Genomic DNA, 27965 nt, shown 5'->3' with positions numbered 1-27965 from the left:
AAGTATGTAAAAAAAAAAAAGAAAAAAAAAAAAAGGAAAGATTTGTGTTTTTGGCTTCCAGTCAGGTCAGAGCTGTCTTTCTTACTCACTCCAATCCCTTTCACTCTCCCCTGTTCCCCTTCCTTTCGTTCTCTTAACTTTCCCACTCCCACTTCTCTCTCACATCTGGAGGGTATCTGGTGTGGCTGTGTGACTCCTCGCCTGCTATGGGACAGCGTGTGTTTGGACTGGACGTCAGACTTCAGTGCGTTTCAGCAAACATCCTTTCAGAGGGGTAAAGTACTGCAGTAGACCCAAATGTTGATTTTGCAGACTTTACTGCTGCATGTTTTATGGGCGGCTGTTACGTTCTTTGGAGCTTAGACTGAGCTTTGAGTGCCAGCATCATTCATCCATGCATGACAGTGCTGGTGTGTTTCAGATGATCCAGTCTATTGCAGTAAAGCCACTTCATGAGCTCTGCTTAGCTAAGAAGGAGCAGAACGGCATGAAAACAAGAGGATGACTTTTTAAATGAACAGCATCCCTGCTAATATTCTCACTTAGAAATTAGGTAACATGAGAATATTTCTGACATGGAAAAGGCTTTAGGACTCCTCTCTGACCCACGAATGCTATCAGTTTTTTTGACTCTAGCCAAGGTCGACACTGTACAATAAGTGCGGGCAAGTGCACAAGCTTTTATATTTCATTTGCTGTGGGTGGATGCATGCTGCTGTGTGTGGATTTTGTTTTTGGTGTGTGCGTGCACTTGTGTGTTCGCTTGCTACAGCTGCTCTGGTACTTGTTGTGGTGCGACAAGCAGAGAGGGCTGTTCTGATGGATGGCTTTTAGGTTTTTTGCCTTGAGACCTGCATCGAGTACCCGCGAACAACAGTGAGGATGATTAGAATTTTTTTTTTTCCCCCAGGCTCCAGCAAAACACCAGCCTCATGTAAACACTGCTGACGTCTGCCAGACGACTGCAAAAGCTATTCTGAAGTTATTTTATTTCATCCGAACTTAGACTTAACTTTTTTTTGCCATTTTCGTAAATGCATACGTGTGACACATTTGGAAAACCTGAGCTGTCAGCGGTGATGCTTACATTATTTTTCTTAAATTAGTCCTTGCAGTTGGTGAGGACTGACGCAGAAAGAGAAGCATCAGACACAGCAAAAAGAGAAGGATCAGAGAGCCGCCTTTTGTTGTTGACCTGGTGCGTAAGCAGTATTTTTGTAATGATAGTATGTTTGTCTATACACCTGTTAGGTGGCACTGCGAGGCAAATGCTAGTGGGTCAAAGACAGACACACTAAGATGATTCACTACATATTCATACCGATGCATGTGTGATTTGCTTGCTCTAACAGGGAAACTCCTGTGTTGGAGTTGAATGAGCCTGAAATAGCCTGAGTTTCAGTCTGTACTATGAATAGACTGTGTCGGCCATGTGTGGTTGACAGTTAGTAGGAATCGCTCCTCACACATTAGGTGCTGTGGAGCAGGACAACATCATGCCATCACTTAATATAAAAGCTTACCAGGGGTGCGTGGTACATCTCACTCACCCGAAATAATAATTACATGCACCCAATTAGGAACGTCCCAACCACCTGCCGTGCAGCACATCGCCGCCTTTACAAGGCGCTGTACCTTAGTGTTTTTAGCTTTAGTGTCCCTGTGCTTGTGCAACAGGAGAGCTCAGCGGTGGACATGGCCATTCCCAAGCATTCCATTCTGCAGACCCTGAGTGTGCTGCTCTTGGCCTGGGCTTTGGTGCGTTGCCAGGCCCCTCCCGAGCCAGATGAAGAGGAGGAGGAAGAGCAGATAAAGGAGGTGGACATCGCTACGGAGGTGACGAAATCGGAGCCAATCCAATGTCCACCAGATTGCAGCTGTGCAGCAGAGGGGACAGTGGACTGTGCTGGAGTCGATCTCACGGAGTTCCCCGCAGAGTTGTCTGACAAAACCCGTCAACTCTCTCTACAGGTCCTTCATACAAACACTCACACACCCACACAGCAAGCTCCATGCTGTATACTGGGACATCACCAGAGGGTTTTTTCAACTGCCTTCAAAAAATGTAGCTCAGTTTGATTCAGGCTAGCGGCTTGACATGGCCATTGTAGAATTTTCAACTTGTTTAAATTGAGCTCAGGGACACGAAGGCCCCAAAGTCTGTTACGTTTGAAAATGTACAAATGTATATTTTAAAATCTATAACGTGATATGTGAGTATATAGGTTGGCAAGTGAAGACTTTTGCACGTGCACAATCTGAACTGAATGTATTAAATGTATTCCCTTCATTTGGATCACGCTTGTGAAGTCTTCAATGAAAATCTATTTAAAAGGGAAAACAGCTGTGGTGCCTGACAAAAGAATGTTTTCCTTTGTTAAACAATAAAAAAAAAAAAAAAAAAAACAAAAAAACACTTAACCAGATCAAGAGATACCACAAGATTTAAACCACTGGTAAACCTCAGAAAGAGTAAGACCACATTAGAGTTTGATAAAAAGCCTGTCAACATAGATCAACATGTACCAGAATCATGGACTGTCGGAAAGGCAATAATTCTAATCTCTCTTCATTATTATATAATAATAATTATAAGTGGTTAGTTGTAGTCGTACTGGAGTGCATTATAAGAAGAGGTGGTTCTAATATTTTGGCCACCTCATTCATTTTAAATCACCTTTCTGAAAACATTAGAACCTCCCCTTCTTATAATGCACTCCAGTATTTAGAAATTATAACATTGTATAAGAATAAATCATGTCAGAGCTGCTGTATTGGATTGTGTTAGATTGTACAGGTGTACCTAATAAAGGGGCCATGTTTAGAGGGCAAAAAAAAATCCCCAAAACAAGCAGAAACCGAAGTCTAGCAGAGGATCACCACAACAGAAACATTGCATCTGGTGAAGTCTATGTCCCAGACTCCAAGCTCCAAGCACTGACTGAAAAATATTTGAGACCAAATATTAAAGCTAAGGATTTAAGGTATTATTGTTAGTTTTTTCAAACACCCGAGAATCAGGGGCCTAACATTGAAGTTCCTCACGAGACCATCCTCAGATAAGTCTTAGATAATGGCACTAAAAATGAGCTTTCTGCATTGTTTTCTTTCTTGTGGGACTTCGAGCTTTAAAAACAGCGTATAGCACGTCATGTTGTGATTAGATGGGCTTTGGCAGAACAGGCCCACAGGTGGGCCGCCGCTTGACAACAGCGTTAAATATCTTGTTTGACTGCAGAGAATAATACGCACACGTTTTTCTCATTCAGCTCACAAAGTTACCGGCGCAAGACTATTTTCTGTCATTATAATTAGGGTTTTGTGTTTTGTCTCCTGATACCAGAACAACAAAATTGAGGAGATAACAGTGGAACACATTTCCCATCTGCATCAGCTTCAGACTCTCAACCTTCAGAACAATCGGCTCACCACAGAGGGTAAACACTGTACCACGCTGTAAATACTTAGCAGGAACCGAGGGTGCAGCGGGAGAGCAGATTACAGACATGTTCGCCAAAATGTTTTGTGTGGGACAAACAGGGCTGTTGAATTCCTGCTTGTCCTGCTCAGTTGTGGGTCCGTGTTGACTTTCTCTTTACCAAGCCGGAGCCTCGAACTGTCAATTTGGAGCAATTTCACTGTGATAAGTAATTATTCTGCTGCTGCTCTTTATGCCAATATTGAATTTAACTTGTATTTATAAAAAACATATATGGTGGCAGAAGAAATTTTAGCGGTTTTTTTCTGTTTATGTCATCTGTTTCAACCTTTTAACACATCTCATACCCAAGCTTCTCTGGGACATCAGAATAGATTTCATAATGGATGTGGAAGTTTTTAAACTATTGTTTTACATCAAGCTGTACAAAGAAACTATGCAGCTTTTGAAATATAATATATTTTAGTTTTTCTTTTAAATTAAAAGCCAAAATGATGCTTGCTCCGTCTATGACGTTGATGGCTTTTGCTTGTGCAGCCCTATTGGTATCCAGTACGTTATCATAGGTAATGTTAGCCAACTTTAGTTTGACGTGGCTCTGTCACTGAGTTAGTTCTATTTCTATTTTAGCCTTTACAGTTATCTTGGAACTGTCACAGCAGTTCATATTCATCACAATCTATAGTGTTTTGCTTAAGAAGGCCTAAAGTGAAGCTTCCATATATACTGAAGTATCCACAAACGCCATGCAATTGCTAGTTTTCTATGAATTTGGGAGGCTCACGTGTGCATGACAAATACACTGGCCACATAACAATAACAAATGTATCAGATGGTAGCAATCGTTTGCTCCTGTTGGCTAAGCCCTGTTTCTGTTAGTGGGGTGGCTGAAGGCCAGTTGGTTGTTGTTCTGGTAACATCACTGCTGCCAGGAAACAGTTTGGCGGATTTTTGTCTCTGGCCAGCTGTAGTGAGTGCTGATGAAAGCCAAAGCTTTGAACTTTGCAAATTTTGTGAATTTAACATTTTGTGGTAATTGAACCCTTATGTGAAATACCACCACCTGACTGTAGTTTATGTGTGAAGAAAGATGTATTACATTATCATACGTTAGAAGACCTATACAAGCTGAAAATAGCATTGAAAAAAAGTTTTTTGTAACTCACTTAAAAACACTGCATGTTGATTTATGTGAATATCACTTCAGTAACCTCCACTAGCTACCACTTGATCACTCCATGTAATGATTCAATATTCTTTTCATGTACTTATAGTCCCTCTACAAAGAAGTCACTTGGCTACAACGTGTTTCATAAAAACTACATACAATTGTGTTTTGGCTTAATGACATGTATTAAATATGAAGTATGTTTTTCTCTTTCCAGGTCTTGAAGATGAAGGTTTTGAGATGCTCGAACAGCTGGCTTATTTATACTTGGCAAACAACAAGGTGAGTCACACACCAGACTTTTAAATGCTTGTCCTCTCTAGTAACCTCAGCTGTGCTTATATAAGGAAATGTCAAGTTTATGTTTTACGTGTTCATCTCACCATTATTCTGCTCTGTTGTGATACAATGGTAAAGTGCCAGCTGGCAAAGATAGGCGGCAGTCTCATCTTGAACACTCTGCACAAAGTTAGGCTGGCCATCATTTCCAGTTTGGTTGTGCCAGCTGGTTTAGACCTAAAATGTTACTGACCCTATCGGACAAAGAGTGAAGGAGAAAGGACTGACAGATTTGTTTGGGCCTTTACAAGGACACACATTTTTAAGTGCTGACTAAGCCTCTAAGACACCCATGCTCCTTTAATCCACAGGCCACGGTATAAAGGAGAGAGCTCCAAATGAACATCTAATCTCAAGAGTGTTTCTCAAATTGCTATTCTCTGCTTTTTTTTCCTGCAGTGGAAGTGCTACAGTTGTTGTGGCATGAGAGGCTAAAGTGAGTAACACTTAGCATTCATGGAGGGGAATCCAACTTGCCACACAACATCTCTTAAGCTCAAGAAAGATTGGTACTATTACAGCAAATATTTAAGACATCCAGCATTAAACTCCTAATACCTACAGTAAACCAAAAAGTAGGTAGTTTGTCACGTTTTTCCAAAGCAACCCGTTCTATATTCACCCCCCCTTTTCAAGTTTTATTGATTTAGCCTAAAGCTTTGTGGTTATGCATGGTTCAAAAAAGACTGCAGAGTCTACAGCCATGCTAGTGGTTCAAGTGTTACATATACAAATTATTTTTTTAACAAATCCCAACATTGGTGGCAGCACCACCGCCTCACAGGTCCGAATTCACCTGCCATCTTCAGCCTTACTGTGTGGAGTTTGCATGTTCTCCTCGTGTTTTAATAGGGTTCCTCCAGGCACTCAGCTTTCCTCCCACAGTCCAAAGACATGCATGTTAGGTTAATTGGTGACTCTAAAGTCAAGATTTAAGATTCAAAGAACTATATTGATCCCACAGGGAAATTGTGTCTACTTATTTCTTATAAAAGAAAGGTAAAGCACCTTAACTAAACCGAGGAGAAACCACATATAAATACAAACTACTGAAATACAACTAAACACAAAATAAGATATATAAGGGAAATAATAATTTACCTTAAAATAAAATAAAGTGAATAATAAATTGTCCATTTATAGACCTGTCAGTCTAGGGTCCGGGGGATGAGTTGAACAGTTTAATGTGGAGCATTGGGATCAGTCTCTGGCTGAAAGTGCTCCTCTGTGCACACAGGGGAGTGGGTGTGAGGATTGAGAGGAATTTGGACAACATTCTCCCCTCAGCCACAAGATGCAGAGGGTCCAACTCCTCCCCTAGAACAGAACCAGCCCTCCTTATTAGTTTGTCCAGTCTGTCACTGTCTCCCACCTTCATATTGCTGCCCCAGCAATCAACGGCATAGAAAATGGAACATCCACAGCAAGGTGCTGCAGATGTTGAAGGACCTTAGTCTCCTTAGAAAATAAACCCTGTAGATTGATGCAGTATTAACTGACTGTTTATTTTCCAGGTGGACACCCAGGTATTTAACTCCAAAACCATCTCCATCCCCCCTCCCTTTAATTCAATTCAATTCAAATTTATTTATGTAGTACCAATTCACAACAGTTATTTCAAGACACTTTACATAATAAAAACCCAGCAAATGCCCTTTGAGCAAGCCCAAGGCAATAAAGGAGAGGAAAAACTCCCTTTAATGGAAAAAACCTCCTGCAGAACCAGGCTTAGGGTAGGGGGCCATCTGTCTTGACTGGCTGGCGTGAGTGGAAAGTGGAGATAGAATAGAGCAACAAAAAGCAACAACTGTCACACTTAAGGAGTCCCAGTCAATGTTTTGTGGACCCAGAAAAAGAGACGGAACCAGGGAGTTAGGAAGGTTCAAATGATTTATTTGGGGAAGGTAGCACAGGTTGAGTCGGTGGGCGATGTCCGGGAGAAGGAGAGACTGGTCTGTGGAGCTTGACGCCCGGTGTGGGAGCGGGGAGCGATGGAGGGGCGGGTCGCAGGAGGAGGAGGAATGGTAACCGTAGGGGAAGAAGCCATGGAGAGCAAGAATCGGAGGAATTGCTGAACACAGCAGGGCGGCCGGAGGTTCTGAGGGTAGGGAGACAAAAAGAGCAGGTTAGTAATACTATACAAAGGACTGGAAGAGGCTGGTTTTAACTGAGATACCTGGAACACGGGATGCACTCTCATATTTCTCGGGAGTTTGAATTTTACAGTGGATGGGTTAATGATTCTTTCAATAGGGAAGGGGCCGATATATCGGGGGGCTAATTTTCTAGACTCATAATGCAGAGAAATGTTTTGAATGGAAAGGTAGACAGTCTGACCTGGTTTATAGGTGGGGGCCGGGTTCTCCGACGGTCGGCAAGGTGCTTGTTTCTCTGCGTTGTCCGGAGGAGGGCTGCCCGGGCCTCTCTCCACAGCCTATGGCAATGGAAGATGTGTGCGTGGACGGATGGAACTGCGATCTCTGTCTCTTGATTTGGGAACTTTGGTGGCTGGTACCCTAAGGAGCACATGAAGGGCGAGAGACCTGTGGCAGAGGAAGTGAGAGAGTTATGAGCATATTCAAGCCATGATATGAATGAGCTCCAGGTGGAGGGGTTAGATGAGGTGACGCATCTGAGGGCGGTTTCCAGACTCTGGTTTGCACGCTCAGTTTGACCATTGGACTTGGGGTGGAATCCCTATGACAAACTGACGGTTGCCCCCAGATCATTACAGAAAGCTTTCCAAACCTGGGAGACAAACCGTGGGCCTAGGTCCGAAACAATATCATGGGGGATACTATGGAGATGGAGAACATGCTGGGTGAGAAGCTGAGAGATTTCTGTGGCTGTAGGTAATTTTGGCAGGGGGACAAAGTGGACAGCTTGGGAGAAGCGGTCAACGAGGGTGAGGATAGTGGTAATTCCATGAGATGGTGGGAGTCCAGTGACAGAGTCCAGGGCAATGTGTGACCACAGAAAACTGGGTATGGGAAGGGGTTGGAGGAGTCTTTCTGGGGGTTTTTTAGGGGTTTTTCCCCAGGCGTAGGTGGCACAGGCCGCCTCAAATTCCCGGGTGTCCTTAACTAGAGACGGCCACCAGAAGTGTGTCCGGAGGAGGTTTATGGAACGGTCTGCCCCGGGGTGACAGGAGAACTTGGAGCAGTGGGCCCACTGGAGGACCTGGGAGCAAACCCGAGATGGGACAAATAGGAGACCAGGGGGTCCGGTGCCAGGATCGGGCTCCTGCCGCTGGGTCGTGCGTACAGTCCGTTGAATTTCCCAGGTGAGGGCCCCCAGCATACATTACGGGCGGAGGATGGGTTCGGGATCATGGGGAGATGTCTCACACTGGGAGAGAAGGGAGGGACTTCTGAAGCATCCACCTCGACTATGAACTGGTGAGAAGCCCAGGAAGCCTTTCAGCTGTTTCCTGATTCCAGGTCTTGGCCATTCCGTGACAGCACTTGTCTTCTCGGGGTTGGGCCTCACCTCTCCCTCACCAATAAGAAATCCTAAGAAAGACACAGTTCTGACAAGAAACTCGGTTTCAGGGGAGGAAGATGGGTGGATGAGGCCGGCCTGGAGAGACTGCCTTGTGTATTTCTCCATGGCCTCCCTTTCGGGGAGAGAGAGGTTGTGGCAAAAGGTTCCCCAGCCGAATATTTTATTGGAGGACCAGTCAATGTGGGGGTTGTGTTTCCCTGTTTCCTGCCAGGAGTAACCCAGAACCATGGAATTGTCAGGTGAATGCATAAGGAAAAAAGATGTGTCTTCTTGGTGGTTGCCTGAAACTAACAGGTGCAGAGGAGCTGTTTTGTGTGAAATCTCTGTGACTACTGATCCATCCAGAGTTCTGACCTTTAAAGTCCGATCCAGGGGAATAAGGGAAAGTGACTTCTGCTTAGCTAGGGAGGCGTCAAGTAAATTATGCTCTGCTCCAGGGTCTACCAGGGCCTGTAGGGGGAGGGAGACTGACCGGTAAAAGAGAGTTGTGGATACTAGTAGCTGGGTTTGAGGATTGTTGGGGAAAAAGTCTCCCTGACGAGCTCCCCCTTTTGGCGGTAAGGGACACTGTGCAATGAATGCACTCACCAGCTTGGAACCGGGGCTTGTACACAGGCAGGAGGTGGATCAGGTTGTGGTCTGACCTGACCGGGGGGAAGGTAGAAGAGTTGTAGGCCTCTTGAATACATCAATACATCAGGTCCAGTGCCATCTCCCCCATGGTGTGGCAATCCAAATACTGTGCATGATTGAAGTCGCCGAAGATCATAATGAGGGGGTCAGGATGTCGGCTCTAGAGTCTGGCTGAGACACAGTGTCACCTTGTTTATAGCGTAGCGTGTCATTAATAGTGTAGAAACAACGCACAAACACTGTGTGCATCTAGTGCTGATGGGAGTTGTAGTGTCCAAGAATATAAAGGAGCTTTATTTCTTTTTAAACAACACAAAATGGAGGAATAACAAATTAATTCCACTAAACAGGGACTAGGCTGAAAGACAGACTAAAAACACAAACATAATACATGAACCAGGAAACTAATCGAAAACTAGGACTGAGAAACGAAAGTATAAGAAAATATACAACGGACCTGGGATCAGTGAAAAAGGAACCCAAACGCAACATATGACAGTGGGCCAGGGCTAGTAAAAACAGGGTCAGGATAAAAGTGCGGGCACAATACAAAATCTAAGAAACAGGGAAGACACGGGAATTAAAGGTGACATTTAAACTAACTTATTACAGAAAATGGGATATCAAAAAATCACTCCAACAAGGAGAACATAAGAGTTGTATTATTAATTACAAAAGAAACATAAACCAGGAGTGAATAAATACAAGATGGGGCCAAAATAACTGGGGCGGCTAACTAGAAACTGGACTGGAATAACAATGGAATAATATAGAAGGCATCACATTCAACTAACAAATTTAACCAGTGCAACGGAGCTAAAACACAGCAACCTAATCTCAGGTAGCAGAGTCCCCAAGCCAGAGTCAGGAGTCCAGATACCATGAACCAGGCAAACCAGAAGCCAGAGTGTTGCATTGAATGGCAAAGAGAAGGATCTGACAGGGAACTGAGGGGTGAGCAGAGTCTAAACAATAATGGTTGATGATGAGTAGTGAGGCTGGAGGAGTGAACTGGGAACAGGAAGTGGGGAAAGGGGGTACAAAGTGAAAGTCCAGAATAGGAAGTGAATTTGAAGGGCCAGATCATGACAACTGGTCTGTATCAAACCTGCAGAACGAACCTATCCGGAAGATGGGAAGATACAGTATTTTCCTGAATTTCAAAAACATTTACAGAGAATTTCAACCTCATTGTGTCTCCATTAAACTGCTTGATATTATGAATCTGCAATTTCTTTCAAGACAAATGAGTTTAACAGTATCTTAGTGAATAGTGAATTATTAGAACATCAATTAATTGCATATTCACTTGTCCTCACTTGGAAACTGTAATCACAGATCAATAAAATCGAAATCAGTCCATATTAGAATGAAATATGTGTAATCACATCTTTTCTTGTGCTTGCAGCTTACCTCAGCACCAAAGGTCCTTCCACCTTCTTTGGTCAGCGCTGACTTTGCCGCTAATCAGCTTACAAAGATTTACCCTTATACATTTGGCCATAAACCAAAACTGAGGTGCGTATCTGTGGGCTTCTGTACATTTACCCCTTGTTCCTGGAATTATGCCCATTTACACATTATCTTGTATCCCTTGATCATGATTCCCAGGTCTGTGTATCTCCATAACAACAAGCTGACGGACGCTGGGCTTCCTGATGATGTGTTTAATGCTTCTACAAACCTGGAAATTCTCACCTTGTCCAGCAACTTCCTGCGGGTTGTGCCCAAGAACCTGCCCTCTTCCCTGTATCGTCTTCATGTGAAGGTAGTACACCTGCAAAAATGTTCAGATACAGGAGCAACTTCTTTACAGTTCAGGTGAATATGACATATGATTCTATAGAAGTGATAATAACACAAGGATCTGGTTATCACAGAGTAACAAGTTGGAAAAAATCCCAGCAGAGGCCTTTCACAAATTGCCAAACCTCAGGGAGCTGTATCTCCAGAACAACCTCCTCAGCAATGACGGCATGGACAACGAGACATTCAGGTGGACAAAATCCTCTCTATGCTTAACATGCTCAACTCAGTGCCATAGCATAAAGCTTTTATTGCAGGGTAAATCCTTGATTATACTGTACATTTGTGTACATGGTCTCAAGTGCGTAGAAGATGAGAGGAGACACTTCAAAAAGATCATGTAAAATATCAACGGCACAAAAAAAGGACACAGTACAATATCAAAGAACTGATTTGATAACTTTCTCCCCTGTTTTGGTTGCAGCCAACTGAGCAGCCTGGAGTGCCTGGATTTGTCAAATAACAACCTGAGCGTTGTCCCCAAGGGTCTGCCACGCAATCTAGTGCTGCTACATCTGGAGAAGAACTCAATTCGCAGCCTACCTGGTGATGCTCTTTCATCTGTCCGAAACCTTGAGTACTTACTACTCCACAACAACAAGCTCCGCTCACGCTCCATCCACCCTGCTGCCTTTCAGGTGCCGTATTTCGTTTTCATTTGCAGTCTTTTTGGGCTTTGCCAGGGAAGCAGACCTGTGTAAAGCCCAGACATTTTAGGTAGCGTTTTCAGTTCTAAGAACAAACTGGAACGGATGATGTGTTGGCTTTGGCATTGGCTTTGTATTTGATGTGCTAATTTTCTGCATAATGATGGATGACCTTTAGAATTCCTAATTTGCATTTTCACTAGGGTTTGAAGAAGCTGCATACTCTACATATGCACAACAATTTGCTGGAGCGCGTTCCCCGGGGCTTGCCACGACGAGCCAAGACACTAATGCTGCTCCACAACTTCATTTCGGAAATTGCCCGCAATGACCTAACCCTGCTATACACCCTGACAGAGCTCAACCTCAGCTACAACAAGCTGACTAGCCCCAAAGTGCACCGCGAGGCCTTCAGGAAGCTGCGTGTGCTGGAAACCCTGGATTTGTCAGGGAACAGCCTTCATTCCATGCCCCTGGGTCTCCCTCGCAGTCTGCAAGTGCTTGAAATTAAGAACAACCAACTCAGCTCTATTCCAGAGGGCACGCTGACAGGCATGGAAAAGCTACGAAAGCTCATCCTAAGTGACAACCAGCTGAAACTAAACTCGGTTTACCTGGGAGCCTGGATGGAGCTTAGTGAGCTCACAGTGAGTGACTGCAAGAAAACAGAAGAAACTTGTCAGACACTAGTGCACAGGGCACTTTTAGCACTTACACAGTATCACATCTGCAGATTTCAGGGGAACAGGAGTAACAGTTTGGATTTTTGCATATTAAGCCCAAGTTAAAAATAAGTAATATATGCTGCACAATCAAAGAACAGAACTTTGGTCATTTTCAGATATAGATAGATACTGTAGGTCTGCAATTCCCCTTTCGTTTTTCACTTTGACTGCAGACCCTGACAGCCTGTGGAGTCAGAAGCTGGTAATAATTAACTTGGAGTCTTGAATATGTACTTGAGTTATATTCAGCAATCCACAAAATATTGTATTATTAATATTCTCAATGGATTCTGTCCACTATCTTCACTAGTGACTTCACATTCCATATAATAATAGATGGAAGAAAATATTTAATATATAATAATATCTTTATAATATAATATATAATAAATATATATTATATAATATAATATCTTTTTCAATGCTCTCCATTTGGCTCTGGCCCTACCTCCCTGTGTTGGGATTACAGTGACTTGATATAGGTAGTAGGTGTATAAGCTTGTGAGAAGCTGGTCACATAGGTCAGCAACCATCAGTTATGATAATTAGCTGAATATGTTTGAAAAATCCAGAAGGCCTAAAAACATTTATCCCTAATTCTGAAACACAAAATGCTCAGAGATTATGACCCATTTTCCAAGTTCCTATACGAGTAGCCCACTGGGTACCAATCTTTTTTCTGTTTCACAAATTAAAGTACAATTTGAGGCAAAGTTAAAATCGTTTTTATCATTTTAATCCCATTTTAATAACCTTTACTCAGTGCAGACAAAGGCTGAACCAGTGACAATTGCTCAACTTCATGTCTTGATTCATTAGATTCCTGAAGTGAGAAAAGACTATTAGCTTCAAATACATTTTAAATGATAGTTGTCCCATTTCACACATGCATTTATCAGGTAGCTCTATGAAAAAAAAAACATCATACCTTTTATTTATTATGCATGTTGTGATTTTAGACTCTTGACCTCTCTGGCAACCAGCTGTCACACATCCCATCTGACCTGCCTGAGTCTCTCGAGTACCTTTACCTGCAAAGTAATCGCATCGCCAGTGTTCCAGCTTCAGCATTTGAACGCACTCCGAACATCAAAGGCATCTTCCTCCGGTGAGCAAAAATTAAATACTTTTCCTATTTCTTAAGAAAAAAGAACACACCATTCAACCCTTTCTGAGCGTTTGCAACCGTGGTTTTACTTCAAAGTAGCTACTTGACACACACAGGAAGGGTTAGACCTTAATCTGACACTCTTCGCTGTTCTCAGGGTTTGGAAATCTCCTCAGTGGTTCCTTATATAAGATTCTTTTCCGTGTGAATTGAGCTGTGCTCAGGAAATGATTATGGACGTGCAACCAAAGAATGGCTGTGAGGAAATTGTTGCATTTGTTTAAATTCATTGCAGCTGTCTACATGGGACAGCTGCAATCCTGTTCTCATACAACAGTGTTCCTGCCCCTCTTTTAAACAAATTTAAACAAAATGAATGAAATCAGTATGGGGTAAATTTTGGGACATTCTAAAACTTTGGATATTTTTAAAGGAAAACTCATATTCACGCTGTATAAAAATAAGGATCCAAAAGGAGCATTTTGAATATGATAATGCAGTGTCAGGGTGTGTAAGTTCAGAAACAGTAAATAGTAGGCAAGTAGGGAATAATATTTGTCTGTATAGAATCTGTTGTAGCCAGTTAGCTTAGCATAAATCTGCCTACCTGCACCTTTAGGATGCAGTAATTAATGCACAATGTCTTGTTTATTTAACCTATACGCATTTTCTGCATTTACGTTTCAGTTTTAACCAGGTGTGGTGATAATCATAATCATTATAACCTGCTGGGGTGGATATTTTCTGCATTGCTTTTGCAGATTTTTGCAGATAGGCCTATAGCTACAGGCACTGCAGCTAAAAGCAGCGGTTAGACAAAGAAAGCCAACTACTTTTAGGGGCTTTGTTTGAATTTTATGCATTTAGCTACCACAAACTAAGCTATCAACTTGTTATTTTTATCAACTAACTAGGGAAAGAACACAATTACATCCCTCTTTCTTTTTTCTTTAAAGGTTCAACCGCCTGTCTGTGGACTCTGTGGATGAGAGCTCTTTTGCACACCTGTCCAACTTGCAAGTGCTAGATCTTGGCACAGGAAACGCCGATCTCCCTTTTAAAAAAGACGGGATGGAAGGTGATAAGATGATAGAAGAGGAGCAGGAAACATAAGACACGCTCAATTGAACTGTCATTGGAGTGCAATGTGTCAAGGATAGAAAGGGCTTTGAATGAACTTGTGAATGAGATTTCCCACGTCCACTAATTATGAGTGTCAGAGTCACATATTTCTGGTGCAGGATACCGGATGAAGGTACTTTAGTTTCCATTTTATGGGCTGGTTAGTGTTACATATCTTTATATAGCTTTAATGTTGGTTTTTGACATGCACATGCAGCTATCATCTACATAATGTGTTTCTGCTTTCTTATATAAAAAAATGCCTTCACAAAAGTCAATGTGAATTTTTCCATGAGAATGTTTCTGAATTGAAACCAGAAGTTTAAGTATACATCTTTATGTCACTTTGTCAATGGCTGCCTTGTATCCCTGGCATAAAAAAGTGAGTTTACTAGAAATACTGTGAAACAGTTGATGTTTTTAATACTATGGTTTACCAGATAAAAAACAGCAAAACTACAGTAAGTGGGAATGAAAAGCTGCAGCTCTTAAATTTGGACGTGTCAATTCCACTGAGAGCAAACTGAACATTTTAAAGTTACAATCCTTAAAGTGTTTATTATATGTAGACCAACTATTAATGGCCCACATAAAACTGGGCTGGGTGTAATTGTTGACTGTGTGTTTTTGTTAATATTATTAATTCTGTTGGACCAAGATTTTGTTGGTGATGCTTCAAAGTAGATTTTATACCTTTTTGACTTTGACTTTGAACTAATAATGGGCTTGCTGCCCTGCCTTTGATCTTAAAAGGTTACTTCACATAACTTCTTTAAACCAGGTGGGTTTTCCCTAAAAGGGAGTGTGGTGAATCTATAGCTTGCTAATTTTGCTACCACTACCCTGTTGGCAAAGATTCTGGTAAACAGGAACTTGTGTTAAGAGCAGTCACTGCGGCAACCGATTCTAGCTTCTAAGAGTATAAACAGAATATCATTTAAATTATTTTTCACGCATATAATTAGTTAAAAAATATTCAAAAACCTTTTTGGCAACAAAGGACTACATTGATTGTGTCAGAAATATCAAACATCAAACTTATCGACCATGTTTTTAGTCCAAATAGTTATAAATATACAATAAACAGTTGGGCAGAGGTACAAATCCATAATTTCAAAGGATAATCTGCTTGGTTACAACTGCCTGAAAAATTCTACTATGGCAAAATATTATTAGATCATTTTGCATGATGATTATTATTTTTGTAATTTTAATGATAGTAAGGCTCAATAGCAGGTACCCACCACTTTGCCACTTTTCCCCAGATTCTAAATACAGACCCAGGAACTTGTCAACTGAATTAATCAGTCAAATTCTTCGTCCAGCCCAGGTTTATATATACTGTATGTGTGAGGCTAAACGTCACATTTTTATGCAATTATATGTCCATTTGACTTTGTTGAAAATTCTTAGCCAAGTTCTGGTTTCCCCAAATCTCTATAGCGATAACAATGGTAGTACAAGAGTCGACATTCCCACTTTTAAGGGAAACAATCCTTTAAGGATTGTAACTTCAGCCAGTAAATTAATAAGTAGTTTTTGATCAGTCTAATGTTTAAACAATCAAGTGTTGTGTATTACTTTGCTTTGTAAAGTTACTTCATGCTGTGTTACCTGCTGGGAGAGGGGACAGCACCTTGTGACGTATACCCTCAACCTGCTGCGGTGAGTTCAGTTGGTTACCTGCATACGTTTGCTTTGGCTAAAAAGTTGTTTAAATTTGATAGAGATGGAACAAAGGTATAGCAGCACTTCTCTACTCGCGTACGATGGTGACGGCACTGACTGAATCACGACTCACAGTCTGATGTCAACTTCATTTTCAGTTCAACACTACACCCTGATCATTCAGTAGTTGCTCGGCCAGTGGAGGAATGTTCATGTTACTTTTTTACCTTGTGCTCGTAATGAAATATTCCAAACATAAAAGCGGTTTCAACGTATCTGAAGCTTTATTTTATGCGGCTGCTGTTGCTGCTGCTACTTGTCTCCACTTGTGTCATAAAAAAAGTATATCAGGAATAATATTTTTTAACTTTAAATACTTACTCTATTACATTCACTATATTGCTATGAATACAGTGTGACTGTCACATACAGCAGTATTATATTGTCACCTATACAATCGTTGAACACAGCAATAAATTGAAAAAAGGCTGAAGAAGACTGCATTTTCTGACATTCATCAGAACTCCAGATCAATATTTCAGCATGTCCACCTTAAAAGAGCAGTGTCACATCGTATTTCTCTTTTGTCTCCAATATGCTGTGAGTGCAGACATAATGTCCAGTCTAGATAAAAGGAAAGAAGAAAAAAAAAAACATGTCCAATTACAATCTTTTATCTGCCCATGAGAAAAGTATTGACAGCTGTCAGAGTAAAAAAGTGTCTCTTTAGTGAAAAGCACTCTGAAATCTCAGATAGTAACTGCTCACAAAGGGTTATGACAAAAACATTTTTGACAGAGTAAATTGGAGTCTTAATCTTTGTGTGATAAGAGCAAAGACGTGAAAGGTATGTCCTGATTTCCAAGTCTGTCCTAATACAATAGTCAAATGCTCTAATGACTCTTTCTGATTGTACTGACCATATAGTGCCATTCATTTGTGAAAGCGAGTTACAAAGTCTGTACGAGTGCAATTACAAGCAGTGGAAACTTGGTCTCAGAAGTTGATGTTTCAGTCTGAGCTTGGGTTTCATCCATATTCCAGATGCATATTCCAGAGCTCTGTGAATCTACTTTACGAACACATGACATTTTTCTGTCACAACATTCAACTACGAATGGTGCATACATCCATGTGTCTGCAGTCGGTATTAAGATACAGTAAATAATTTGCCAACCAAGAAAGTCAGGTGAAAAACGGCTTCATAAATATTACCAATTTGGAGCCAAAATTCACAATCTTCATTTCACACAAAAACCAATGTTCCAATGGTTCCGGCGAAATTATCCAGGTGGTTATCACCACCTTGCTTGAAGTTCCTATTTGGGAGTACACAGGTCGTGGAGTAATGAAAGAACTAATACCAGTTGACCCTTGAGGTATTAACATATTTATGTGTCCACAGGGTTTAAATGTCTGGGCCTCCGTCGGTCAGACCCTCACACGAGTCCCATTGCCACTATACAGCACCTTTGAGAGACCGTAGCTAAATCAATAGGGTATTTTTCAAAGTTGTTTGTATAAAGGCATTTGAGAGCATATCTGACAAAATCTAATACAGCTGGAGTCCCTGGTTCTGAGCACAGTCTGAGTCTGAGGTCTCTCATGTTCACACACTCCAGCTACAAAGCTGGAGCAGTTGTACAGTCGACAGAAAAAATTCAAACAAGTGCCAATACTGTTTTTAGTTAGTTGGAGCTAATGTCAGTATGTTGCCTATTTTGGCAGATTTTGCAACAACACTAAACAGAAACTGTTCCAGTGAAGTTACTTAGCAAGGAAAAACACTGGGTGAATTTTGTACCAAAATACTGCGATAAAAATAGTTACTTTTAGGCCACAATTATTCAAATGTTCTTCCACAGAATCAATTTAGTGACTGTGTGAACATTTTGCGATCGCCCTTTTATTTTAGTATCTTTGGCCACTTCTTAGAATGAAAAGAGCAGTGAATACAACAATAATGAACATGTCCAATAAGATGAATAATGTTTCTTTTTTTACTTTCTGTGCAGTGAACTTAACGTGTCTATTATGTGGGGTATAAGTAGTGTATAAGTGAATAAATAATGAAAAAAGGTGTATTATTTCTTTCTATAGCCTCCTGACTCTTGAGGAATGCAGTGCTTTTTGCTGAGTCTCCATTTTGTCTCCATGAAAACTAAGTTCCCCTTGTCCTATCCAAAACACATGAGATATCATTGGAAAGGCCAGGATGTCCTCTTTGGAGCACATCGGGACTTCATAAGGTTTGAGTCAAAAGATATAGGTCTAAAACCCATGTCCACTACAGAGGATATCAAGGAATAGGCTGGGTCTCAGGAGGATAGAGTCGTGCTAGCGTGCAATCTCCTCATGACCGGCATGAATGTGGGGAATTGTTAGAACGACTAGTTACTGTGTTTGCACACAGTATATGGGGTGTATCACAGTATTTGGGAAGACTGTGGTGCAGGAGGTAGAACGTTCGTCCACTAATCCTACAGTTGTTGTTTTGATCCAGTCAAAGTGTCCTTGAGCAAGACACTGAACCCCAACTTAGTTGCTCCCGGTGGGTGTTGACCAGCTGCATAGCAGCTCCCCCATTGGTGTGTGTGTGATTGTGAATGGATGAATTAGAAGCAGTGTAAAGCGCTTTGAGTATCAAAGCTACTGACCAGCTACTGATCCTGGGGTGTAGTTAACGCCGGCTATGATGGACAGGTCTCAGAACACACGATGCATTGCAGCTGTGTTGGGTGCTGCATAGTTGCAGACCGTTCAGCGTGCTCACACTATTTTCTTTCCACCGAAACAGTAAAGCCAACAGGGGCTAGAGCCCCAAAACCCAGTGTAAATGTATTATTAAAACAGGGACAGAACTATGCATATGCATATTTTTCCAGATTTAAAAACAGACATGTACGCATGGAAATGAACGCACATGCATGGTTCGTTTCCACTCCCACAATTTGCCATGAATGGAAGTAGAAACACCCCAAACATCAGTTTGTACTGTATACTGATATTAGAATATTGAGGAAGAACATTTGGTTATTGTGATGCATCGGGGAGGTTTTTATCACAAATGACCTTTAGGCACGCTTGTGGCCATTTGTAGCAACGGTACCAGGGATTTGTTAAGCACAATAGTGAACCACCATTGCTATAATAACTTTATCTTCTGCATTAAATGGCTGAAAGATGATTGGTCATTGTTTTATAGTCCACATGTATAAACAGACTTTACAAGGTGCAGTTAAGTATAACATTTGATAAAAAATGCTGAGGGGTAAAATATTTTTTGTAAATTAAAAAAAAAGTCCATAACTGAAATGGTTGTTTAAAATTAAGCCTTCAAATGTGCGTTTGATTGTAATATAGATTTCAAAGTAAAAAGAAAATCAGGAATCCTGACAAAACAACTAGACAATGTTCTAAGAGCTGAGTGTGTCTCATCTTATTTTTATTCTTCTCCGGATCATTTCATTCCTTCTGCCTCTAGAAAACTGTGTGTATGGATTTTTTGTAAATATGGACGAGCTTCACACATCTTTCCCCACACATTTTGTGTTTATACATACCAACGTGTGTGGGAAAATATGCACATTTCTGCTGTGTCCACATCAAGCTTTGTTAATGTTGTGGCTGAGTGGTGTAAGTTCATGTGTTCTGTATACAAGAGCTAAAGATGCAGAAGCAATTAAGTCCCCTCAACAATCAAGGATGACTTGGTTTATGTTAAGTTAAAAAATATAGGTTTTTTTTGTTGTTGTTGTTTAACAGCCATGAAAGTCTAATAAAATTAAGTTCAAAACTCTGTTTTCTTTGTTTTCTCTATTTATCAAAATTATCGCAGGTAAAAATTCCTAAACTAATCTTCTTCGGTCTTTCCTTCCCCTTCATCATCATCTGCCCAGCACCACCAGCTTTGATAAGGCAAAATTAACAAATTAGGACGTTTCACTTTCCCTACAAATCATAAAAAAATTTAGATATCAATTACAAATCAGTTAATCAAACCAAGTAATCACACTGGTTTTGGTTGGAGTATGAGATTTGAATATCCAGACCAAGGACAAGTTTAATAGTGTTCATCACTGCTATGATCTTTTGATGTCAACAAAACGTTTTGACCAATAATCCTCTGAGAGAAGACAAGCTCGGTCAAGCCATCCTGCTACCTGTGAAGATGTCTTTTTCTCAGCAGGGAGAGGCTATACATTGGTCTCAAGGCCATTCATTTCAATCGTGTAGTGTTCTTTGCTCTTCTTCAGATGTCTCGAAGGAATTAGAGGCTTCTTCCTCTCTGTGGGTGGACGGACACCCTCCTCCAGCTGCATGAGCTGGGCCACGTCAGGGGGGATGGATTTATGTTTGACTCCTGAGGATGGGGGCCTGTAGTTGCCATTGTTGTTGTGGCAGTTCATCAGAGGCGGGATGGACGTTGTGGGTTTGGTCTCACAGATCAAAGGCACCTAAGGGCAAAAGTGGCACAAAAAGAGAGAGTTGAAGAAAAAAGAGAATTTAAACTACAACACCATATTGCACAAGAAACAAACAACTGTTAAGGAAATTGTACACACACTCATCATAGACATTATTGTCATGCCAATATTTCTTCTTTGAACTGTTTTGTTTCCAAGCCAGTATTATTGTAAACCATCTGCCAAAAAAAGTTTTTTTTAATTTGATAAGCACATGAATAGGCATTGCTGGGAGGTGGAGCCATATTCTAAGAAGGATACGTCGACTGTCTCACTCAGCTTAGAGGACATTAGTTTGTACCTTAACACAGTGGTAGCCTCGTGCTCTGAGGCTGTTTTGCTGCAGATCTGGTGTAGGTAATAATGCAGAAGGAGGATTATCTTAGACATGTTCAACATTGTCTCAAATTATCAGCTAGATAGGTTCAAATGTGGTCACATTTGGAAATTATTGAAAATATGTGTCCACATTTAACTGAGATTCTCCTAAAAAGCTTGTTAATGGCTACATGAAGTGTCTGCTAAAGGTGAAACTTACAAGGAACATTTAACCACATGTATACTTTTAAACATGGTTTATTTCAGACCTCCCCCCCCTGCCAAAAAAAATAAACCCTGTGCACCCAAATGTTTTTATCTAGTAGAGAAATAGGACAAGGTAGAGACAGACACAAAATCTCAAAGCCATTTCCCTGTAATTGTTTCTATAATATTGTTTAGATGTAGAACTTATAATTGCAGCAATTATACACACAAAAAACTTCATTCCCAAGTGTCTGCATTTTTTACGAAAATCTGTGACATTTAAAGAAAAGGAACAAAATAACATGAGATGTTCATGGTCGCTCTGACAGCACAGGGGGCAAAAACCTTTGATCCTAATAGCTTGTTAGTCCAGAATTAGCAGTTGCTAGGATTTTTAACTGTATCCGTTCCAAGTCTTATAGCTGGTTTTGTCACTTTCTGCGACTCTTTCACAGCAGGACTCACCCCATCTCCTTCTTTCATGAAGTCTTTTCTGCAGATGTGTGCCATGATGCCTGTAGCCAAAGCATCCCCCATTACATTCACCATGGTGCGGAATCTGTCTCTGAACCGGAAAAACGTGAAGTTCAAATTAAACCTGAAATATTTCGCACAATTTTGGCCAAATGAAGTGCAGATCATGAAGAAGGTGATCACATGTACGCATGCTACTTACAATGCCCAATCTACTGCGATGATCAGAGTGATGTCATCGGTTGGCAACCCGACAGACGTTAGCACTATCACCATGGTGACAAGTCCGGCTTGTGGTATCCCTGCTGCCCCGATACTGGCTGCAGTGGCCGTGATGCTGGTGGAGAATATAGAATTCAGTATGACCTGATGTTAATGAATAGGATAATTAATACACATAAACATGTTTCTTAACATGTATTTGTAAATAATGTAAGTATTAAAGACGGTTGTTGATCTTCAATGGTTTGTTACAGCTAGTAATTGACTGCTACACAATACTCTCTTCAAAAATGTCCATCATCAGGATCACTTAAGAGCCAACATCTAAAACATCTGGGAGTTAATTTAAAACCAATCTATATACTGATCTTATAGATTTTGGTGTCACACAAAATCAAGTCCTGCCTTAGACTGAGACGATCTTTGATTAAGTGGTACTAGTTTCTTCGTGGGCAGTAGCAGAAAGTATGTTGGTCGTTTTGCTTAACACTGAAGAAATTAATCATATAAGAATTTTAAGGGATTTTTGAGCTCACACACTCATAGTGCAAATAAGTGGAGTAGCTTTTTATCTTAATTTAATGCAACCACAAGGGGACACAAGCCAGTGTCTTCTTGTGGCAGTCGCAAGTCTGGATAAATGCAGAGGGTTGTTTCAGGAAGGGCATCTGACGTAAAATCTGGCAAATTAAACATGCGAATCATGACTTCCACACAGAATCTGACTTTCATACCAGATTGGTCGGGGTCGGGGTTAAAAAGGACTGCCACCAGTGCTGTTGACCTTGGTCAAAGAAGGAGAGGAGGAAGGCATGTTCGTAGGCAGAGAGAGAATTGGAGAGCCGAGACTGTAGAACCAACAACAGGGACTTAGAATGTTGGGACTATGACAGGGAAAGCTAGAGAGTTGGTTGACATGATGGAGAGAAGGAAGGTAGATATGCTGTGTGTCCAGGAGACCAGGTTCAAGGGTTCAAGTTGTTCTACCATGGGTCGCATAGGAAGAGAAATGGAGAATGTGATGGGCAGGTTAAGTCTTCAGGATAGTAATGCAGAAGGACAGATTGTGGTAGACTGTGCAAAAATGGAAATGGCTGTAGTGAACACTTTCTTCCAGAAGATGCAACATAAGGTGACATATAAGAGAGAAGACAGAATCACTCAGGTGGATGACATCTTGTGTCAATGTTATAATCTGAAGAGATCAGTGACTGTAAAGTATTGGTAGGGGAGAGTGTAGCCAGACAACACAGGATGGATGTGTGTAAAATAACTCTGATGGTGAAGAAGATGAAGATGACTAAGTCAGAGCAAAGGATGAAGTGGTGGAAGTTGAAAAAGGAAGAATGTTGTGTAGTTTTTTTAGGGAGGAGCTGAGACAGACTCTGGGTGGTCAGGAAGTGCTTCGGGATGACCGGACCACTACAGTGATCATGGAAACAGGTACTCGGGTGCTCAGTGTGTCATCTGGAATGAGGAAGGTGTACAAGGAGACTTGATGGTGGAACGAGGAATTTCAGGAGTGTATACAGAGAAAGAGTTTAGCTAAGAAGACTGAAAAGATTGGACAAGAGTACAGGGAGATGCAGTGTAAGGTGAAGGTAGAGGTGGCCAAAGCCAAACAAAGAGATTATGAGGACTTGTAAGGACAGTAAGGAGGGAAAGATGAATTTGTACAGGTTGGCCAGACAAAGAGATAGAGATGGGAAGGATGTGCAGCAGGTTAGTGTGATTAAAGATAAAGATGGAAATGTATAGACAGGTGACAGGAGTGTGATGGGACGATGGAAGAAGAACTGTCATACAGCGTATGACAGGATGCTGAGAGAGGAGCTGTGGTATTGTATGAGGACGTCTGGAGCGGCAGAGAAGTATCATAGAGTGGTGAAGGACATGTTATGAGAGCTGTAAGACCGTGGTGAGGTTTGCTGTAGTTGTTACAGAGGAGTTCAAGGTGGAGGTGGGTCTGCATCAAGGATCAGCTCTGAGTCCCTTCTTGTTTGCTCTGGTGATGGACAGACTGACAGATGAGGTTAGACAGGAATCTCCATGGACTATGATGTTTGCAGATGACATTGTGATTTGTATTGAGAGCAGGGAGCAGGTGGAGGTCTGCTCTGGAAAACAGAGGAATGAAGCTTAGCTGCAGTGAGACAGAATACATGTGAGTGAATGAGAGGGACCCAGGTGGAACGGTGAGGTTACAGGGAGCAGAGGTGAAGAAGGTGCAGGACTTTAAGTACTTAGGGTCAACGGTTCAGAGCAACGGAGAGTGTGGAAAAGAGATGAAGAGGCGAGTGCAGGCAGAAGACATTGTGAATATATCGGTAGAAGGATGCTGAGGTTGGAGCTGCCAGGCAGGAGGTCTAGAGGAAGATTTATGGATGTAGTGAGGGAGGACATGAAGTTAGTTGGTGTGAGAGAAGAGGATGCAGAGGACAGGGTTAGATGAAAAGGAAAGAAAAGAAAAATCTTTTTATTTTAATTTGTTCCTAGAATAAAGCCTAAAAATATGCCTGGACTCTTGAGTCAGACTAGAAACTACTAACGTTTCCATAGTTACTGTCTGTAGTCCTTTAGGATCTTCTGTGTCGTTAGATGATGTGAGTAGATAAATGAAGACTACGTACATGATGGTGTACATCTGGGCTGGTGACCGGAATATGGTGGTTTACTGAGACAGCATGGCATTTTTTTAAAGAGACATAAGCACATAGTTTTATATGATCAAATGCCCAGTGATAAATGTAGAAGGGGTTTGACATTTATTAATTAAATAATGCAATAATTTATTATGTTTTTAGTAAAAAGCAATGATTTGAGAAGCCATGACCATGCCTTAATTATGATGACTTTACCTTATTAACAGTTTACATATACTTTCCTATTTAAAGATATTGAATAATATATAGGGGGAAAAAAACTGTGAAATGCATTAGTGTGTGCAATGAAAGTGAATCAGTTATATTCAGCGCTGCAGGTTCCACGCCACTAGTTCCTGGACCTTTAGAGAGTTTTACACTTTGACAAGGAACTTTATTGTGCTGTAGGAAAATGACCCTGGAACTATAGACCCTGGTTCCATCCATCCATTATCTGTAACTGCTTATCTTGTTTAGGGCTGCAGGTGGCTGGAGCTGTCATTGGGCGTGAGGCGGGACAGTATACCGGTCAATCTCAGGGCCAACACAAAGAGACATACACAGAGTGACAGACACGGACAGACAACCATTCATACTCACATTCAGACCTACATACAATTTAGAGTCACCAATTAACCTAACATACATGTCTTTGGACTGTGGGAAGAAAATGGAGCACCCAGGCGAGCAAGCTCTACACAGAAAGGCTGCAGCAGGCAGGTACATTTGAACTGGGGACCTTCTAGCTGTGAGGTGGGCTGTCCAAACCCTGGTTCATGTAGTGGCAATGCAGGTAGAGGAACTTAGGCCCTCAAAAGGTTCCTGGTCCCTCAGGAAATGTCCTGAGCTGGAATTGGATTTTTATAGTGATAGCCACTTGTAGTAAAACTTAATGAATAAAAAAACACAATTGAAAGACATCTTTTGAAGACATATGATAGTTCTCTAAACCATGTCATCTGTTAAAAAACATGACAATGGCCTCCCCAGCAAAGAGCTTAAATTCTACATGTAGACACAATAACCAAGATTCCAGCGAGTCCAGCGAAAAACCCTTCACAACAACTTTCCTGCATTGCTACTGAAGTTGAGGTTAATAAAGGAGCATCTGAAAAAATATATACTGGACACTCATTCAGTCCATCACACTACTTTCTGTAAGCCTTAAAAATTGTTTTGATATTTGAGAAAGCACAGTATGTGCATGTTTGATGGGAAGATCAATTCCCTCCACTCTCATGTCTTGTAGAGATAAAAAAAAAAAAAAAAAATACTGCAATCAACCAGTTAGCTTAGCTTAGCATAAACAGTAGAACTGGGTGAACAGCTGGCCTCCGTCTGGATCATTTAAATGTTTCTTTAAAAAATATGTACAAAAACTGCCGTCCAATTAATTAAGGCAGAAAACCACAGACAACTGAAAAAGTAAAGGGAATATTTTAAAAGCTGTTCCGTTACTGTTCGTATCATTGCCCCAAAATCCCGATGACATCTTCACTGAGCTAATGAGCTTACAAGCACAGATGGAAGGCCGACAACATGGTCCACTGACCTGATGGTGATGATCTGGCCAAAGTCCAGCTCGTAATTATTAACTTGTGCGATAAATATTGCTGCCACGGCCTCATAGAGAGCAGTGCCATCCATGTTGATGGTGGCGCCCACGGGGAGCACAAAACGGATGATTCGGCGATCAATGTGGTTGTTCTCCAAGAGGCACTTGAAGGTTATAGGCAATGTGGCAGAGCTGTAAAAGACAGAGAACACAAAACAGTCAAAGTTCAGGCTGAAACTCATTACACGCCCATCTGCTAATTTCTCCTGGGCATGTGTATAAGCAAGTGTAACTAGTTATGGTTTGTTGTGATGAAGCAAACAGCTGAAAAAGAAGGGGATGCAATCATGTTTTACAAGGCATTCAGCATGCAGCAGATGTTCTTACTGGTCTGAGCTCAGCACAGACATGCATGCATGCTCACTGCTCATTGTGCTTGACTTGGCTAAAAAAAGAAAAAAAAAATGTGACCGCCAGCATCATTATACCACAAGCTGAACACACACTGCCTCCTCTACTTTGTCACAAGAACATGGATTGACTGCACATGGAAAAGTTTAAAGATTGACTGGGCCACAGTGATGTTTTTGTGTTTCTTTAACCAAGTTATGTAAAATCACATCGCTTTAAAATTGCTGAGGAGGATTTTCCAAAGTATGCTGTCTTTGTTTTAGATTTTCAGTTCGGCGCTTTCCAACCCTCCAGGCAGCCTCTGGTTTCCATTCATTTCAGTATGGGCTGAACAAGTGCATATGTGGGTCAAACAAAAGGTCTTAAACTAAAGGAGCAATCAGGACATTATCGATGTTGCTTGACATTATATAGATAAAAAACATGGATCAGTCAAAATTGCAGTCTCTTCTCCCACACACCAGATGTTGGTGTCATGGAGGAATAATTTGGATTTACAATGAGGTAACATACAACTATTGACAAAAGCAATTAAACAGTTTGAGCCTTTTTATTCTACAGTACATTTCTTTACCTAGAGGAGGTTGCCAGGGCGATGAGCAGGGCTTGCAGGATTCCCCGTATGTAAACGATGGGGCTTTTTTTGGTGATAAAGAAGTACATGGCTGGCAGGATGAACAAGCCATGCAACACAAGACCAAACACCACAGTCACCGCATAGAAGCCCAGCTTCTTCCCCATGGCAGACGGGTCACTCATCTCCAGGATCTTACCTGCCACCAGGAACACAATGCCGAATGGAAAGTACCTGGCAGGGATAAAATGTAGCTTAAAGTAATCAAAGGTGACTGTGAAGTCTTTTTTATATATATTATGCAACTTGTCATTGTGTTGACAGATTTTCAAGCGATGCCAATATACGATGCTTGTGCAAACGAACCATAAAATTATAGAGGAGAAAATGTACATCTTCTTAAAAAAGAATCCACGCTTTTCATCTCAGTGTGCATAATAAGATATCTAGTGATCTAGTCAGGGTCTTGGATTTTAAAATGGGAGTAGAAAGTTTTGCACAGAAACTGGGGAGAAAGAAAAGCTGCTTGTTTTAAGAAAAAAGCAACAGAGTTAAAAATCCTAAAATACTTTATTCATATTTTAATTATTATGCTAGGTTTAGAGTTAAGAAACTAAACTAAACCTAAACCTAAAAAAAAGCACATTTAGCTGCTAGAAATGGTCCTTTATCATCAGAAGTAAACAAAAAAACGTTGAGCGTACAACATAGTATTTTGTGCATTGGGCATATATTCATGCTTTTGTAATATATTTGAAATTCAAGTAACTCACCTGAATCATCAAAGTATCTGTCGTGGCCAATTGGTTTTAGAAGTTGACTCAATGCATTTATAGTGAAACATATTAAACTCATTCACTGTACTCAGGTGATCTCAATTTAAAAGCTTATGTGACTTTGGAAAGCAACTGGTTGCACCAGTGATGATGTATGTGAG

General features: G+C 41.2%; 2 protein-coding genes across 5 annotated transcripts in view; one reads left to right on the top strand and one right to left on the bottom strand.

The window, feature by feature from the left end:
• Window positions 1-48: 48 nt before the first annotated feature.
• podn (podocan) lies at window positions 49-15144 on the top strand. 3 transcript variants are annotated; one of them, XM_067513281.1, is made up of 12 exons: window positions 49-274; window positions 1107-1198; window positions 1681-1971; window positions 3344-3437; window positions 4825-4889; window positions 10492-10601; window positions 10695-10851; window positions 10964-11079; window positions 11314-11527; window positions 11740-12183; window positions 13221-13369; window positions 14326-15144. In XM_067513281.1, the coding sequence occupies exons 3-12, from the start codon at window positions 1696-1698 to the stop codon at window positions 14480-14482; spliced, it is 1782 nt and encodes a 593-aa protein (XP_067369382.1). In that variant the 5' UTR covers window positions 49-274; window positions 1107-1198; window positions 1681-1695; the 3' UTR covers window positions 14483-15144. The 3 variants fall into 3 exon arrangements, with proteins under 3 accessions (XP_067369382.1, XP_067369380.1, XP_067369381.1); XM_067513279.1 differs by having other exon boundaries at window positions 1678-1971; XM_067513280.1 differs by lacking the exon at window positions 1107-1198 and having other exon boundaries at window positions 1678-1971.
• Window positions 15145-16485: 1341 nt separating this feature from the next.
• The window catches only part of slc1a7b (solute carrier family 1 member 7b), a 30526-nt gene continuing 19046 nt past the window's right edge, over window positions 16486-27965 (bottom strand). The window contains exons 7-11 of one of the 2 annotated variants that reach the window (XM_067513283.1): window positions 27029-27262; window positions 26041-26235; window positions 21827-21961; window positions 21604-21715; window positions 16486-20616 (exon numbers count right to left, since the gene is read on the bottom strand). In XM_067513283.1, the coding sequence (XP_067369384.1) occupies window positions 20356-20616; window positions 21604-21715; window positions 21827-21961; window positions 26041-26235; window positions 27029-27262 (937 nt within the window). In that variant the 3' untranslated portion in view covers window positions 16486-20355. The remainder of the gene's footprint in view (window positions 20617-21603; window positions 21716-21826; window positions 21962-26040; window positions 26236-27028; window positions 27263-27965) is intronic. The other variant, XM_067513282.1, reaches the window with a different exon arrangement.

Source organism: Channa argus, chromosome 8 (assembly GCF_033026475.1).
Source record: "Channa argus isolate prfri chromosome 8, Channa argus male v1.0, whole genome shotgun sequence".
Classification (NCBI taxonomy): Eukaryota; Metazoa; Chordata; class Actinopteri; order Anabantiformes; family Channidae; genus Channa; species Channa argus.
This window is presented reverse-complemented; position numbering and strand designations above follow the sequence as displayed.